Source organism: Schistocerca serialis, chromosome 5 (genome assembly GCF_023864345.2).
Source record: "Schistocerca serialis cubense isolate TAMUIC-IGC-003099 chromosome 5, iqSchSeri2.2, whole genome shotgun sequence".
NCBI classification, from domain to species: Eukaryota; Metazoa; Arthropoda; class Insecta; order Orthoptera; family Acrididae; genus Schistocerca; species Schistocerca serialis.
This window is the reverse complement of record NC_064642.1, coordinates 572,311,153-572,326,555: the sequence shown is the minus strand read 5'-3', so window position 1 is coordinate 572,326,555 and position 15,403 is coordinate 572,311,153. Positions and strand designations below refer to the sequence as shown.

General features: G+C 36.8%; 1 protein-coding gene across 1 annotated transcript in view; it reads right to left on the bottom strand.

The window, feature by feature from the left end:
* The window catches only part of LOC126482097 (dynein axonemal heavy chain 7-like), a 482,833-nt gene that overhangs the window by 144,745 nt on the left and 322,685 nt on the right, over positions 1-15,403 (bottom strand). Inside the window, exon 19 of the mRNA XM_050106073.1 lies at positions 3,659-3,838. Within this exon, the coding sequence (XP_049962030.1) occupies positions 3,659-3,838 (180 nt within the window). The remainder of the gene's footprint in view (positions 1-3,658; positions 3,839-15,403) is intronic.

Genomic DNA, 15,403 nt, shown 5'->3' with positions numbered 1-15,403 from the left:
TATTCATTTAGATTTCAGTAAGATTTCAGTGATTTCAGTGATTCAAACATTCATAAAGGTAAAACTGTGCAATTCAAGATATGAAAAAAAATTGTATTCTATGCCTGGAGAAACAATGAGTCGCAATTGGGTTTGCTCAACTCATACAAATACCTGGGTATAGCATTTTTTTGGGATACAAATTAGAGTGATCACACAGGCTCAGTTGTAGTAAAGCAGGTGGCACATTTTTCAATACTGGTGGGATACATGGAAAATATAATTCAAATACAAAAGAGATTACTCATACAACATATGTGAAACCCTTTCTAGAAAACTTCTGACATGTGTGGGACACATACCAAATAAGACTAATTGGGTATATTGAATGTATACAAAGAATACTAATACAAATGGTCAAAGGTTTGTCTGATGAATAGGAGAATATTACAGAGATGCTGATAAACCTCAGCTGGCTAATGCTTGAAGACAGGCACCAATTATTCTTGAAAACCTCCTCACAAAGTTTCAAGAAACATTTTTAAGCAAAGAATAAAGGCATATACTATAGCCCCTAACATATTGCTCTTGAGAGATCATGAAGACAAGATTAGGCTGATTACAGTTCACAAAATGCATTTAAGCAGCCATTTTTCCTGGACTCCATACATAAATAGAATGTATGAGGACCTACAGTACTAACTGGTAAATTTGGAAGTGTCCTATACTATGCACTTCAGAGTAGTTTGCACAGTATATATGTAGATGTAGATATCAATTACCTTATGCCATGTGCACAATCCTGAGAGATGTATACGGAACTCCATTGGATTAGTGAAGACCTCATTGTCCCAAACCATTATAATCAAAAAGTCAATAACTTGTGAGGAAAATCAGCTAGACATGTAAAAAGCAGTTCCAGCGCAAGTTTTATTTAAGTGTAACGATACATTTATGATACATTTATGTTATTGTGGCCATAATATTGTAGTTAAGTTGTGTCACTGTCCTCTTGTCATTATTATCCAAGATATGGTCCATTACCTATTCATAATTGCAACACACATGCCATTGGGTTAATGAAACAATCAGTAGCATTATTTTCCAACTGCCTTGCTCTATTTGTTTGCAATATTGATGAAATTTACAGCAACCAAAAATTAACTTTGTTACTCATTAAACTGGTTAAACAATTAAAATCCTTAGTACAGATATTCAGCCTTAAAATAAAAAAGTTATCAATGCCACCTGAGTAATCTGGATAAATTCTTGATGGGAAAACAGAAGGACCAGATAGGATGCATTCTCAGTCCCTTTAATTGTTCTATGAAGAATAGGTAGAATTCTTGACAAAACTTTTCAATAAAATTTATAATTAGGTTACTATTCCTCAAAAATGACATCAGTGAGAGGCTGTAATCATGTTAAAAAGCAGGAGGAGCTGAAAAAATAGTGATTTCAAAAGAATAAGTCTGATGAGTGATCTGAAACTACGAGGATTATCCACAAAGTAAATTACGTTTTGGAATTAGAAATAAATAAAGTATTGAAATTTTTTTTAATTATATACAGATGAAAGCCACACTCAAATACTACTTTTCTACATAGTTGCCATTTAAATTAAGGCACTTATCATAGCGATGGACGAGCTTGGAAATTCTTTCGTCGTAAAATTCGGCCGCCTGCGCCTTCAACCACGTGGTTACCTCTTCTTGAAGCTGTGCGTCGTCATCAAAACGCTGCATAGCCAACCACTTCTTCATTGCTGGGAATAAGTGGAAGTCGCTCGGTGCCAGGTCGGCACTGTACGGCGGATGAGGAAACACCTCCCACTTAAAAGATTCGAGAACTTCACGAGTGGCATTTGCCGTGTGGGCCCGATCGTTGTCGTGAATCGGCAAGATCTTGGAGCCCAACTTTCCACTGTGCTTGTTTTGTATTGCTCTTCTGAGGTTGTGCAGAGTTTGGCAATACCTTTGAGAGTTTATTGTAGTGCTTCTTTCCAGGAAATCCACAAAAATCACACCTTTTCTGTCCCAAAAGACAGTTGCCACGTGATTGAAGGCGAAGGCGGCCGAATTTTACGACGAAGGAATTTCCAAGCTCATCCATCGCTACGATAAGTGCCTTAATTTAAATGGCAACTATGTAGAAAAGTAGTATTTAAGTGTGGCTTTCATCTGTATATAATAAAAAAAAATTTCAATACTTTATTTATTTTTAATTCCAAAACGTAATGTACTTTGTGGATAGCCCTTGTATTTTTGTAACACTGTTTACAAAATTTGTGAAGAACAACCTACACAGTTTGGCTTAAGTGATTTCACTACTCATGAGTCTCTAATATACTTTCAAATCTTATTCCAGCAGTGTAAAGACATGAACTGATATGCCTATGGTTGTTTTATTGGCTATCAAAAAGTTTTTGATACAGTATAACATTACAAGATCGTTGCGGTACTAAAAAAGTATGGTGGGTGACAAAGACCTCTGGATCGTAATTAATCTATATTGAAATCAATATGTTTCTGTGAAAGTAGAAAATGAGAAACCTGACACATTAGAGATATGCCGAGGAGTGAGACACTGCTGTATTTTATCATCACTGATATGTAATCTTTATTTTGACCTTAAAAGAAGTCCTTGAAAATGTCAAAGAAGGAGTCATCTTGAACTGAGTGAAGCTGAACAATATCTGCTACAATGGTGATACTGTAATATTTGCTGGCAGCTTAAATAGTCTTCATCATCTTGTATCCTGAATCAGCGAAAGTACTGAGCTCTATGTTTGAGAAATCAAAACAAGTGAAACATTATATACATATCTGGGTAGTAACATTAACAAACAATGGGATCATTTGCAAGATATTAATTTTCCCATTGAGGAAACCATAGCTGCAAAGTGCCATCACCTCTCTGTCAAAACAAAATTAAGAGTTCTGTGTTAAAACATATTTTCCATACTTTTCTATGAATCTGAGACCTGAACTTTGACAGAGATTATGGGCAAACAAGTTGAGGCGTTTGATATGTGGCTGCACAGGAGAATGGTAGGAGTGCCATGGACACATGAAATACACATAACACTGGCACTCTACGAAAACGGAAGAAATAAAAGGAAGCCCTATACACAGAAAAATGCAGAAAACAACAATATCTTGACCATTGAATGGAAACAAATATAATAAACTGCTGCAGAACATTCTTCAAGGAAAAATACTGGGTAAAAGAGGACAAGGAAGAAGAATAACATCTTTGCTCAGAAACTTAAGAACATGGAATTCACACAAAAGTGAAGAACTTTTCCAAGCAAGCAAAAGTATGGTCATAAAGATCTGGAATGGCTAGGTACTAGAATAAGAAGAAGAGGAAGAAAATTATGTGAACCACTATTTGTATAATTACGTAGTTATACAGTGGATTGGTCCGTAGTACATTTTAAGCCAATAGAGTTCACCCGCCTCCCCCCCTCCCCCAATTTTTTTATGATGTAAAATGATTATTTGATATTATTCACATAATAGTTATACCTACAGTTTCTATTTCAAATTAAGTGCTTTACCAGCATCTATAATAGCAATGTAAAAATTTCCTTTGTGGAACTACAGTCAGAAATCCCTTACATTCTCTACATAATTGACGTCCATAAATCATGAATGTATAAATGAAAAATAGTTACCCCCTCTGAAGGTTCAGTTGTGAGCCACAGCCTAAATCCAGGACTAGAATTGTTGTTGTCTATTGTTTCCCATATCCTCTGCAGTGTTGGCATCCAGGAGCATGCAAGATGGCAATTTTGTAAGCAGACCCAGCTGCCATCAGCTTGTGCTGCTCGTATTGTATTCTGAGCAATTTCACCCTGGAACAAAAGACAGTTATCTTTATCTTCCGCAGTAAATCTAATGAACTTATCCTGATAATTAAAGTAATTGATGAAGCTTTCAGTAGCTATGGACATACCATTCATGAAGGAGAGAGAGAGAGAAATAGTTTATTTTTTTAAAGTGATTCATAGTTATGTGATTCACACACCTGCACCATCAGTACTACATTTAAAGATATTCTGCTGAAAACACATGGCAAATCTTCACTTTGCAACCACCTCCATGCTATGAGATATTAAATAAAGATCTAATAAGGTTGTTTAGTATGCTACAATATGACACTAAATGGGTGAAAGCATTTGAAACGCGTCTTTATTCAATGGTGTATTAATAAAACAAATGAGAACACTAAAAATAAATTGACCCTGTTTAATGAAGTACAAATGGTGATGCTCTCTCAATGAAGTAGACTCTTCTGAGAAGTGGACTGAAAGAAGAGACTCCATAGTACAGAAACATAATTATCATTTTATTCATCTGTATCTCTATGGGCAGCTATACCATCTTTTTACTATGGGCATAAACATATATCTTGCTCAGCACACTGAATTAGCAAAAATTGCTGAAAAATAACTAATTTTCAAGTCATGGTGAACTGTTGTTGTTTATCTAACAGTGAATACTGCACACATCTGTCAAAGGAAAATTCATTGTATCATGTTTCATGGTAGATTGTCTTATATTACATGATATCAGGGATGCAGGGTTCCAAAATCCATATGTACAAAGAGTTTAGAGAGGTATCATCCAATAAAGTATAATTTTAATTTATCTTACCATTTTGGTGATTCGTGGTTTCCTATTTCCTATAATCCAGTATATTTCATAGACATGCACAGTACATAATTTTCAGACCTAATTTTAACCCCTTTCAAAAAAATGATCAACTGCATAATAGCAATGGTCCAAGAGATATTTTTTTAAAATTTGTTTGTGATGGCTCTTGGGTTCTTTGTTGCTTTGATTTCATTTGGTAAATTATTATACATTTCTATCCCAACATTTAAAACACTTTTATGGTAGCAGGTAGTTCTGGACTGAATCATATGTTGGTCAGATTGCTGCCTTGTTGCACAGTTATGAATATCTCCATTGAATTTTAATGTGCAGTCATTGTTTAACAGGTATGACTTGACAAATGAGACAATATTATAAATGTAAGCAGAGGGCAGTGTCATAATGCCATTTGTTTTGAAATGTTGTCTGCATGATTCGTTATGTCTTAGGTTACATATTATGCGTATTGCCTTTTTTTGCATTTTGAAAATATATCTACCTCCAGGTGAGTTCCCCCAAAATATGATTACATACTGTAATGTAGAGTGGAAGTAAGCATAATATACATGTATGAGAACAGATTTTGTGACTGATTTTTTGAGTGTCCTTAAAATGTAACAAACAGTTGATAGTTTTTTTAAGATATAATTTGTGTGAGTCTCCCACTTAAGATTTTCTTCAAGCCATATGCCAAGAAACTTGACCGAGTCCACACACATAAGCTCTTGGTTATTTAGAATCCGATTGGGCATTTCTTGTTTTTGGGATGAGAGTCTGAAGTTGATGTATATTGTTATCTGTATATTTATAATCAGTTTGTTCTCGTTGAACCATTTGCAGAGTGACGACATAAGCGGTTTAATTTTTTGGTTGTGGTCCTCTGTATCAGTACCTTTTATCAGTATACTAGTGTTATCGGCAAATAGTGTGGTATGTCCTGTAGCAAGCTTCGTGCTTATGTCATCAATGTATAGCAGAAACAGTATGGGTCCCAGGATTGAGTCTTGTGGCACACCATATCTAATAGGCATTGTGTCAGAGGAGTGGACAGTAGATTGATGGGTGGTTGTATTCTTTTTTTCAAAATTTATTTCAACTTTTTTAAATCTGTTTGACAGGTAAGATTCTAACCATTTGTTTGCAATTCCTCTTATACCTTTATTTGCTAACTTCTTAAGAAGTATGGTATGGTTAGTTACATCAAAGGCTTTGGATGAATCTAAAAAGATTCCAGTAGTGATTTCCTTATTGTACAGTGCTTTTAAGGTTTTGTTGAGATACTCATAAATAACTGTGGTAGCTGTCGTCTGCTTTCTAAAACCATGCTGGTGTTTTGTTAATAAGGATAGTTTATTAGTAAAGTCTTCCAGTCTGGTGTAAAATAATTTTTCAAATGTTTTTGAGAATGAGCTGAGTTGCGCTAAGGGCCTGTAATTGGCTACATCATTTTTAGGGCCCTTTTTGTGAAGTGGGGTAATTTTAGAAGTCTTCAGTAGGTCAAGGAAAACTCCATTTGTAAAGGATACATTTATTATGTGGGTTAGGGGTTCTACTTACTACAGGCATGTTATTGCACTCCACCAGAAGGCAAAAATAACATATTTTATCGGTCTCGTGGAAAACAATATGTAAAAATGATTTAAATTGGAAAATTCAGGATGGAATAATGATAATATTATAAAAAGGGTAGATTGCTATTCACCATATAGAGGAGGTGTTGAGTCACAGTCACAACAAAAAATATTGTCAAACAAGTAAGCTTTCAACCAAAAGGCCTTCTCCTGAACTAGACAACATACACACACACATACACACTGTCATACAAATGCAGCTGACGCACACATTACCAGTGTTTCTGGCTGCTCAACCTCGTTGTTAATGAGTTTCGTGGTGAACCAACCATAGTTGTATATATGTGATCACAATGCAGACATATGTGGACTTAAGTGGGTCCTAATTTAAAAACAACCAAAGTTACTCAACATATTTAATAAGTAGACAACTTTGCAGATTCAGTGTTTTTTCTTTTGTTTCAAAAATAATAAATAAACTTATTTTCCAATAGAGTGGTATAACACATTACAGGCAATCAGTTCAAGATTGAAGATAGCCATGCAGTAATATACTATCACCAATAGCTACATAATAAAGGAAGTAAACTGATTTCTTTTGCATAAAGGTAACATTTTATGGTCTGTAATGATTGTTTTCAGATCCTTTATTAGAATATTAGTATCACCAATGAATTCTTTTTTTGCAGTTAACCATTACATATACTAAAAGAACCTAAGACATTGGAGATCACATGTTTTTTGTCCCCAACTTCCAGTTTAATATGACACTTGAAAAACATGAGTGGAATAAAAACTTTGGAACCACTCACTATATAGCACAGTTACTGATTAGGACATAGGTACAGAAACATTTTTTTTATTTTTATGTGCTTCCTTTGCAGTGCCATTTATCCAGCGAGTGCTGAATCAGGTCTTGTTTCAGGCTTCTCGAACGTCACACAGAGCAATGTGGTTAGCACACTGGCCTTGTATTTGGCAGGACAATGGTTCAAATCCCCATCCAGCCATCCAGATTCAAATTTTCCATGATTTCCCTACACTACTCAAAGCAAATGCTGGGATGGTTCCTTTGAAAGGGCACCGATGATCTCCTCCCCCATCCTTCCCTAATCTGAACTTGTTCTCCATCTCCAACAACCTCATTGCTGATGAGATATTAAACACTAATCTTCCTTCTTTCCAGTTTCATTGCAAACCAACAAATGTTGTATACACATTATTACTACAATGGAGCTGCTACTCACAAAGACAATTTAAAGCTTCAGCTAGCTTCCCATGGAGGAGAATCCTTGTACCCCTTCTGTCTACTGCTAGTGTGTACTGCATGGGCAAATGTGGCACAGTTTTCAAACTGTAAGCATATAGTGTAACTGAGGTGCAATGTGAAAACCAGCCTAGTATTTACCTAGAATGATGTGGAAAACCCTCTACAAACCACATCCAGACTGGTCAGCATACTAGCCCATACCGTTACTCTGCAAAGCAGGTGTGATGTGGGGCTAGCACACCTCCCCATGTCCCAGAAGTGAGTGCTCTAATATGCCTGACTCTCCAAATGGGTTTATTTTCATGTACACAGCATTAATTGCACATTTTATTTTGTTTGAGAACCAATTTAAGAAGGTTGACACATGCTGACACATCATCCTCTTATCTGTGCTGTGGTAGCGGTACCATCTGCCACTACTGCCCTTACAATATGATGATCCTGCTGGGCATCTATTCTGTGTGTACTCCGGAAACTCATCTACGAGTGTGAGAATGTTCATGCAACCACTGATACTAGCATTGTTGCACAACTGATGCAGCATGTCCAACTTGTGTGGCAATTCTGAAAAGGATATCCTGCCACTCAGAAGGTCACAATTTGAACCCTTTCAAACTTTCTCAGTTGGCTGTAGGAAACATGAGCATGTCTCCATGGCATGGTTACCGGCTTGCTTCACATGACTGCACCATACTGAGCTTTATGGCTGTGAGCATTCCCTGTTAAAGGGTAGACACAGATGATGCTCTGGTAGCTATGCCACTAAGCTATATTTTGCCAAATGACGTTGAATTGCAGAGTGACTGTCATCAACACGAAATTTCTATGCTGAGGATGAAGATTTGAAGCACAAATGGAAACAAATTCAAAAGCATCATGCAATACGCCTTAGACAAATATGTTCTGTGCAAGGTCTTAAGGGATGAGGAAGACCCACAATGGTTCAACCCTCAAGTTATGAGATGTGGTCTCTCAGACTGCAAGTGAATTTCTGATCTCACTCTCTAATGTAAATTTTGGTGGAGTGTTTCTATACTCAAACTACCCTCCTTAAATCACAAACTACATAACATTTTGTTGGCGGCTCACTATAGCATTCTTCATATGTTGCCAACTTGCGTTGCTGACACATGTTGGGATCTCTTAGACCATGTTTTGTGAACTCTGTACCTGTTTTCTTAGTAGCACAAAATGTATTTGTAGAAATGTGTCAATCTTAATGATCCTAAGTTTGATGAAGTTAGTAGTTGCTGAATAAAGACAGACATCACTCATATAGATGAAGAATTAGATAAAAAAGACAACAATTTAGCAATAGCCACTGATCACAATTCTGCTGATGAATGAGAGTATCATATCATCCAGAGGAAAAACTTCAAGGGCAATGGTGTTGTGAACCTTGTTTCTCCAATATAATACTTACAGTGTTAATTAACATCAAATGTGCTCTGAGTGGTGTAAAAGAAAAAGTGGATCCCATCAGAGAATGTCAGTTTTGCATACTTTCTTTTTGTCCTATTGACTGCATTGTTTATGTGCAAATTTAAACCCTGGAATTTAGGTTTGAGATACTTTAATTTTTAAAACTGTAAAATTCCGTTCTCTAACAGTGACGTTCACTGAATGTGAAGAGACAGTAAGGGTGGTTTGCAGTTGGTATTTCTACTAAGTATAGCTTATGAATGTTTGTATATGTATCTACATCAGAAAAATGTGGTTGACAATCACTCAACTTGAACATTATATTGCATGTTAAGGATATCAAGTGTCTTTAATATAAGTCTCTCAGGTGAGTAATAAAGGAGTAACAGAAGGACTGATCAGTTTTTCTATTTATTTAAATGCAACTGCTTTTGTAGTTATAATTTATTGTGAGAAAGAAAACAGAACTGCATATATTTACAGCAGAGCATGGCACAGCATTTTCTTTTTTGCAGTTGGTTTTAACAGAAAACCTGTATTTTTTTGACAAGTAAAAACCTGAAGTAAATCGGTCATGAAATTTTTGAGATTTTTGGCACCAACATTTCCCCTTTGTATCCTACATACATACATATGTATTATATATACACTGCCGGAAAAAAAAATCAGTAAACCTTGAAAGACGTCAGTTTATATCTGATGATGGCATAAGTGTAGTGCCTCAAGAATTTCAGTGTAAATTCTAGAGACACTTGGCTTTCCACTGTCTCAAACACCCAGTATCTTAATGTATGAGGGTGAGAGAATGGATATGTGTCTACCTTGCCACCAGTTTCTGTGTGTGCAAGATGGAGGTGTGTTGGGAGAATACGGCAATAGTGATGGTCGATCGGCACGGACAAGTGTTTGCAGCATGCGCCTGAGAAGCTGTATGTCCAGTACCAAGAGCAAGCATGCTCTATTCCTTGATGGTGTAACAGCTGTATTGTTGTGAACAAATGAATTATGTATTGAAAAAAAGACTTTTACATTTGACTTTCGGGTGATGGACTTGCTAGCAGCAAGAACTGGTTTTATAGTGGTTATTAAACCAGACACATTATAATTGTATGTGTTAGTTTCTAATGGACCCAAGACAGGGCTGACTCATGAGAGTTTAATGCTTATGTGAAATTTGTGAAGTTGTTTTATTGTGGAGATGAAAATGTAACAGAGTTGAACAAAAGTACCCTGAGAGTACAGAATCATTTCAAGTGTAGAAAAGAAGTCTATTTTGAAATTCCCTTAACCAGCTAGAGTCTTCAGAGAAGAAGAGTTTGTGAAGATTGATGCAGCCATCTGACCCGAGAAGAAGATTGGCTGCACACAATACGTGAGTCAACTCCGAGAAACGTGTGAGTCTTTCACCCCAGTATCACACAGTCTCTTGTTGTTCGAAGACCATTAGAACATGGTTACCTAAGTGACAGGACCTGAAGAAAATGGGAATTTTACGACAGAAAAGAGAAGAAGATATTATAAGTTGCTATAGCTACCGGACATAACAAGTTACCAGAACTGTTTCCAATAGTTGTATTGAGTCCAATAAACCAGTGGAAGAAAGTTGCGGGTGCATTCCAGTAAAAGACTTGGGAAAGTAATAGTGAAGAAAACTGGAGAGAAAACCTCAATTTTTCGACTAAGAAGATCGGGTGTGGAGAGTAAGCAGTCTTCACACATTTACATTGCACTGATGCTGACGCAGTTAGCAGTCACCGACACCGACTGCACCAGCTGCTGCTCACCAGTGCTGACTCTGTGTCTGCTTGCTGATGTCACAGAAACCCATGTTCAATGCTGCCGGCACCAGTGATATCCACCGGCGCTAATTACACATTCGCTCACCCACGCAGTGAGAATTGTACGCTGGGTGAGCGTGAAATAAAAACTTTATTCTTCTAGTAAGACATGTTACAAAATACAAGGGGGGGGGGGGGGGGGGACTTTAACTGTGTAATTGGTATAATTGAAATTAGTATTAGATGCTCACAAGAGCTACGGCCTAAAGAAGCATGGACAGTATACAACAAGTTGGAGAGGCATCAGAACCAGCCATGGCTATGAGAATTGCTAAAGAAGGGCCTGACTGGCTTGAAGTAAAATATTAGATGCTCAGAGTGAAATTTTAAGTAATCAAAGTGAAACCTTGACAGTCAAGCAGCAAATATAGTTTTATTAAAGACTGAATTTGACTCTTTAAATAATAAGGTAGAAGATCTGAAGTTAGATTTAAAGACAGAAATCACTAGTTCTTTGAATACTCATGTTAATCAACTATTTACTTAATTTAACCAGAGACTGGATGAGCGATTTCAGAATTTAGCTAAAAAACTAGCATTTGATATTGAGGATAAATGTAATAATGTAGAATCTGAATTTAGTGAAAAATTAAAATTTTGTGAAAATGTATGTAATCTTAAATCTCATTCTGTAAGACAGGAAATGGATATTTTGAAAGAGAGCACAGTTCGACCTAAGGAATTAATATTGATTATTCAATCATTAGTATATGAGCTGTTACTACACAAGATGCCAGTTTGCGAGTAAATAATGTAGAAAAAAATTTCAAAGAAAAAATAGTCAACCTTGACATAAATGTAAGAAGTCTGGCAGAACCTTTTGAGCTAATTATAGATCGAGAAATTACTGGGAGTACAACCTCCAGAAATGTTGCAACTGTTTCTTTTTACAAACCCAATGACACTAACAAGGTTATAGACAACTAGACAACTCATGGAGAGAATTCAGACCTGTCCAGAACAGATTAGAACATAAAATAACTTTACTTAATGTAGTGCTTCCTAGTAGAATGGTAATTGTTTTGTTGGGCGGGGGGGTGCTTTCACATAAAATTTAACGAGAAGTATTGGTCCGTAAGCAATCAAGTGAGGTTAATGTCATATCCATGGGATTAGGGCAGAGTCACATGTTCCCCCCAGGTACGTAAACATTCTGTGTTAATGGGCGGAGTGACGACCGCCGGCTCCCGAGTTGTTTTTGGTGTTCCTTCCAGGATTAGTTTTCCTGCACTGAATTCCCTTCAATTCTTAAACTATTCTGTAATCTGTTCTTGAATTCTTAAACTCTCCTATAATGTTAGTAGTTAGGAAACCAGATATGACTACAAGATTGGGACCAATTTAAGAGAATCGAACACTGATCTCTAGACATGAAATGAGTCAAATAGAATATAGTACTATTATAAAGGTAATATCAGGGTACTATTCAAACAAAACAATATATAGATGTCAGAAACTGAAAAGAATATTTTATGTGTGTATAATATTAGTAAAGTGATTAGCTAAACCACTATTTGATTGTTGTGTATAATTTTGTATTTTTAGAGAATATTTTATACCTTTTGTGAGATGTAATGTAAATGGGAGGGTTTGTATCACTTTTGGGAAGGGGTGGGTAGTGCAAGTACAAACATGACTAACACTAATCACACACCCCACCTTTCAGACAACCCTCACAGACAAGTGTAACTGATTCTTCACCATTTGGCATTCCATAGGTGTTGCTAAGATTTTTCTTCGGGGGCTTCAAAAGTGAAGGTGAGAATGTCTATTCTGTAGGAGACATTTAACATCATACCTCCTCTGGCTTCTCTCTCAAGTACCAGCGAAGTAGGGATCCTGGGGAAGGGGGGTGGGAAGGGTTTCCTGTCTTTGGGGGCTATCTTCTTTCACGTCTTCGATCTTAGCAACCATCTCCACTTTTTCCTTTCTTACTTCTCATCTCAGTACCAGTCTATCTTTCCCTCTTTCCATATGTACATACTTCTACCACTGAAGTCCTTCTTTTTTCTGTGGCTTCTAATAACCTTCAACTTGTATAAGTAGGCTGAAGAATCAGGATACATGAACACACATCTACATTCATGCAAAGATACTTAAACACAAACAGGAGAATTACAAATTAGGAACCTAAAGTGGTGCCAGAATTGTCAAGGGATGTAGAGGAATAAAGATATATGTACATCTGAGTCGATGCACATATTACATTGTTGAAATGTGACGGTTGTGCATCTTTTTTTTTGCAGCTCTCAAATATATATTTACATGTGCCGTGCAAGTCCTTGGAGAAAAGGCATAGTAGCTAATGGGAGTTGGTAAATACAGGTAGACATAGCATCTACTATGTGTGTGCATGATATCTGTTTATGTGGTGAAAGGGAAGGGTGAAAGAGGACTCTAGGGCAGTGGTTCCCAACAGGTGGTTCGCGGACCTCCAGGGGTCCGCACACTATGCCAGAGGAGTCCACAAGATGCTATTAGAATAAAAAATATATTAAATATATTTCGTATGATAACAGATATTTTTTTGGCTACTTCCTTCATGATCAGAACTTTAGTGAATGCTTTCTGCGTCTAGCGTCTTCCTAGAGCCAACTGAGACTAGCACACTCTAGCACAAAACTAGAATTAGATAGATGCAAATAGTTCTGCTGTATGCCATTAGACTGCACTCGCTGCCTCTTTGCAGCTGACAACTGACAGTCACTTTACACAGAAATTCGCATTTCAGATGACAATTGGCCATTGTTAATTTATTGCCAGTGCTTTCACAGACCGTGTTGTTTACATATTCAATATTCTGTATTAAAACAGTAGTGTTTGCAAAGCATAGTTTTTCACAGAAGCTACAATTTGCGTAGTTAAAAATGGACTGTTGGTTAAAAAGTGGTTCGTTAAAATGAGAAAGGCCTACAGATGAAGAGGAAGGTAATGCTTTTGATGATCAAGCAAGTAAGTCAGTGACTCACGAACCGAAGTTGTCAGTGTCCATTCAATCTAAATCATCAGCGTCCCTTGAACCTAACCCATCCAAGATCAGTGTTAAGCTTACCAGAAAAATTAGAAAATATAACTCTGATTACTTGTAAATGCAATCTCAAGTGTAGTATACTTGAAAAATCAATACACTCAGTTTTAATTTTTTCCTGCCATTTTCAGTTCATACTCAATTTTTATTTTTTTAAGGAGTTTGTTATACTAAACACCCAGATTTGAAGACAAAGATTTTGAGCAATAATCAAAAATTTAACAATAACAATGATGGCTAAATTGAAAAAGTTTTAAGCTCAATATTTTTTCAATAATGAATATGTCAATGTTTTTTCTAAGTACCAAAAATAGAAAATGTATAAAAAGACTCTTAATTTGCCTTTTTTTAGGTACTTGATACTGTGATATGACAAGGTACCAATCATGCTCGATGAGGGGGTCCTCTAGGGTGTTAGATGGAGTATTGGAAAATGGAGTTAAGGTGTAAAGTAGAGTAATTTTACCAGAGAATATTTAAGTATAGTATACATAAAGCTGTAGGCTAGGGCAATGAACCAGGAGGCCTACTCAAGAAGGATATGGAGGGCACACTCGACATTTAGTGTATGAGAAAAAGGGTGGATAGGCAGACCTGTTAAAAGCTGACCTATACTACGTGGACAGGGGCACCAAGAAGGGGATTGACCTGTACCATAGGGAGATAGGAATAAGAAAGGGGCATACCTACCAAAACAGAAGGAGAAAGGGTACCCCTAGGACCAAGCCATGTAAGATATGGGTACTGTTCCTAAAGGGAAAAAGGGCAGTATCATGACAGAAGTCGCACTTTTAAAGGGATGAGTCTGGTAAGTTTGAACTCTATGCATAAATAGCCTCATTAAGTTTTGAGTTTACAAATATCCAAGAAGGGAACACTTTTATTCTACCCAGAGTTCCTCCAGATCACAATGGATAATGAATAAGTACATACTTAGAAAAAGTAGTACAGGACGTAAGAACAAAGCAGCAGAGTATTCATGAGTTATGTACACCAGTAATTTATGATTGTAAGAGGAATAGAAAACAGAGATAACTCCAATATGGATTGAAAGGGTCATGTATTATAATTGTGATAAAATATGCATGGTTATTAGTAGAAAGAGAGGCATTGTTAAAAGTTAAGAAATTATCTTGTGTAATTGTACATAATGAATATGTATAAAATATCGTGTGTTCAAGCTAAGGAGAGGGATATGTAGTACCTCAAGAATTTTAGTGTAAATTCTAGAGACATTTGGCTTTTCACAGTCTCAAACACCCAGTATCTTAAGTACAAGGGTGAGAGAATGGAGATGTGTCTACCTTGCCGCTGTTATCTGTGTGTGCAGGATGGACATGTATCGGGAGAATATGGCAATAGGGACAGTCGATCGGTGTGGACAAATGTTTGCAGCGCGTGCCTGAGGAGCTGTATGTTCAGTACAAAGAGCAAGCATGCTCTATTCCTTCATCTACATCTACATCTACATTTATACTCCGCAAGCCACCCAATGGTGTGTGTCGGAGGGCACTTTACGTGCCACTGTCATTACCTCCCTTTCCTGTTCCAGTCGCGTATGGTTCGCGGGAAGAACGACTGTCTGAAAGCCTCCATGCGCGCTCTAATCTCTCTAATTTTACATTCGTGATCTC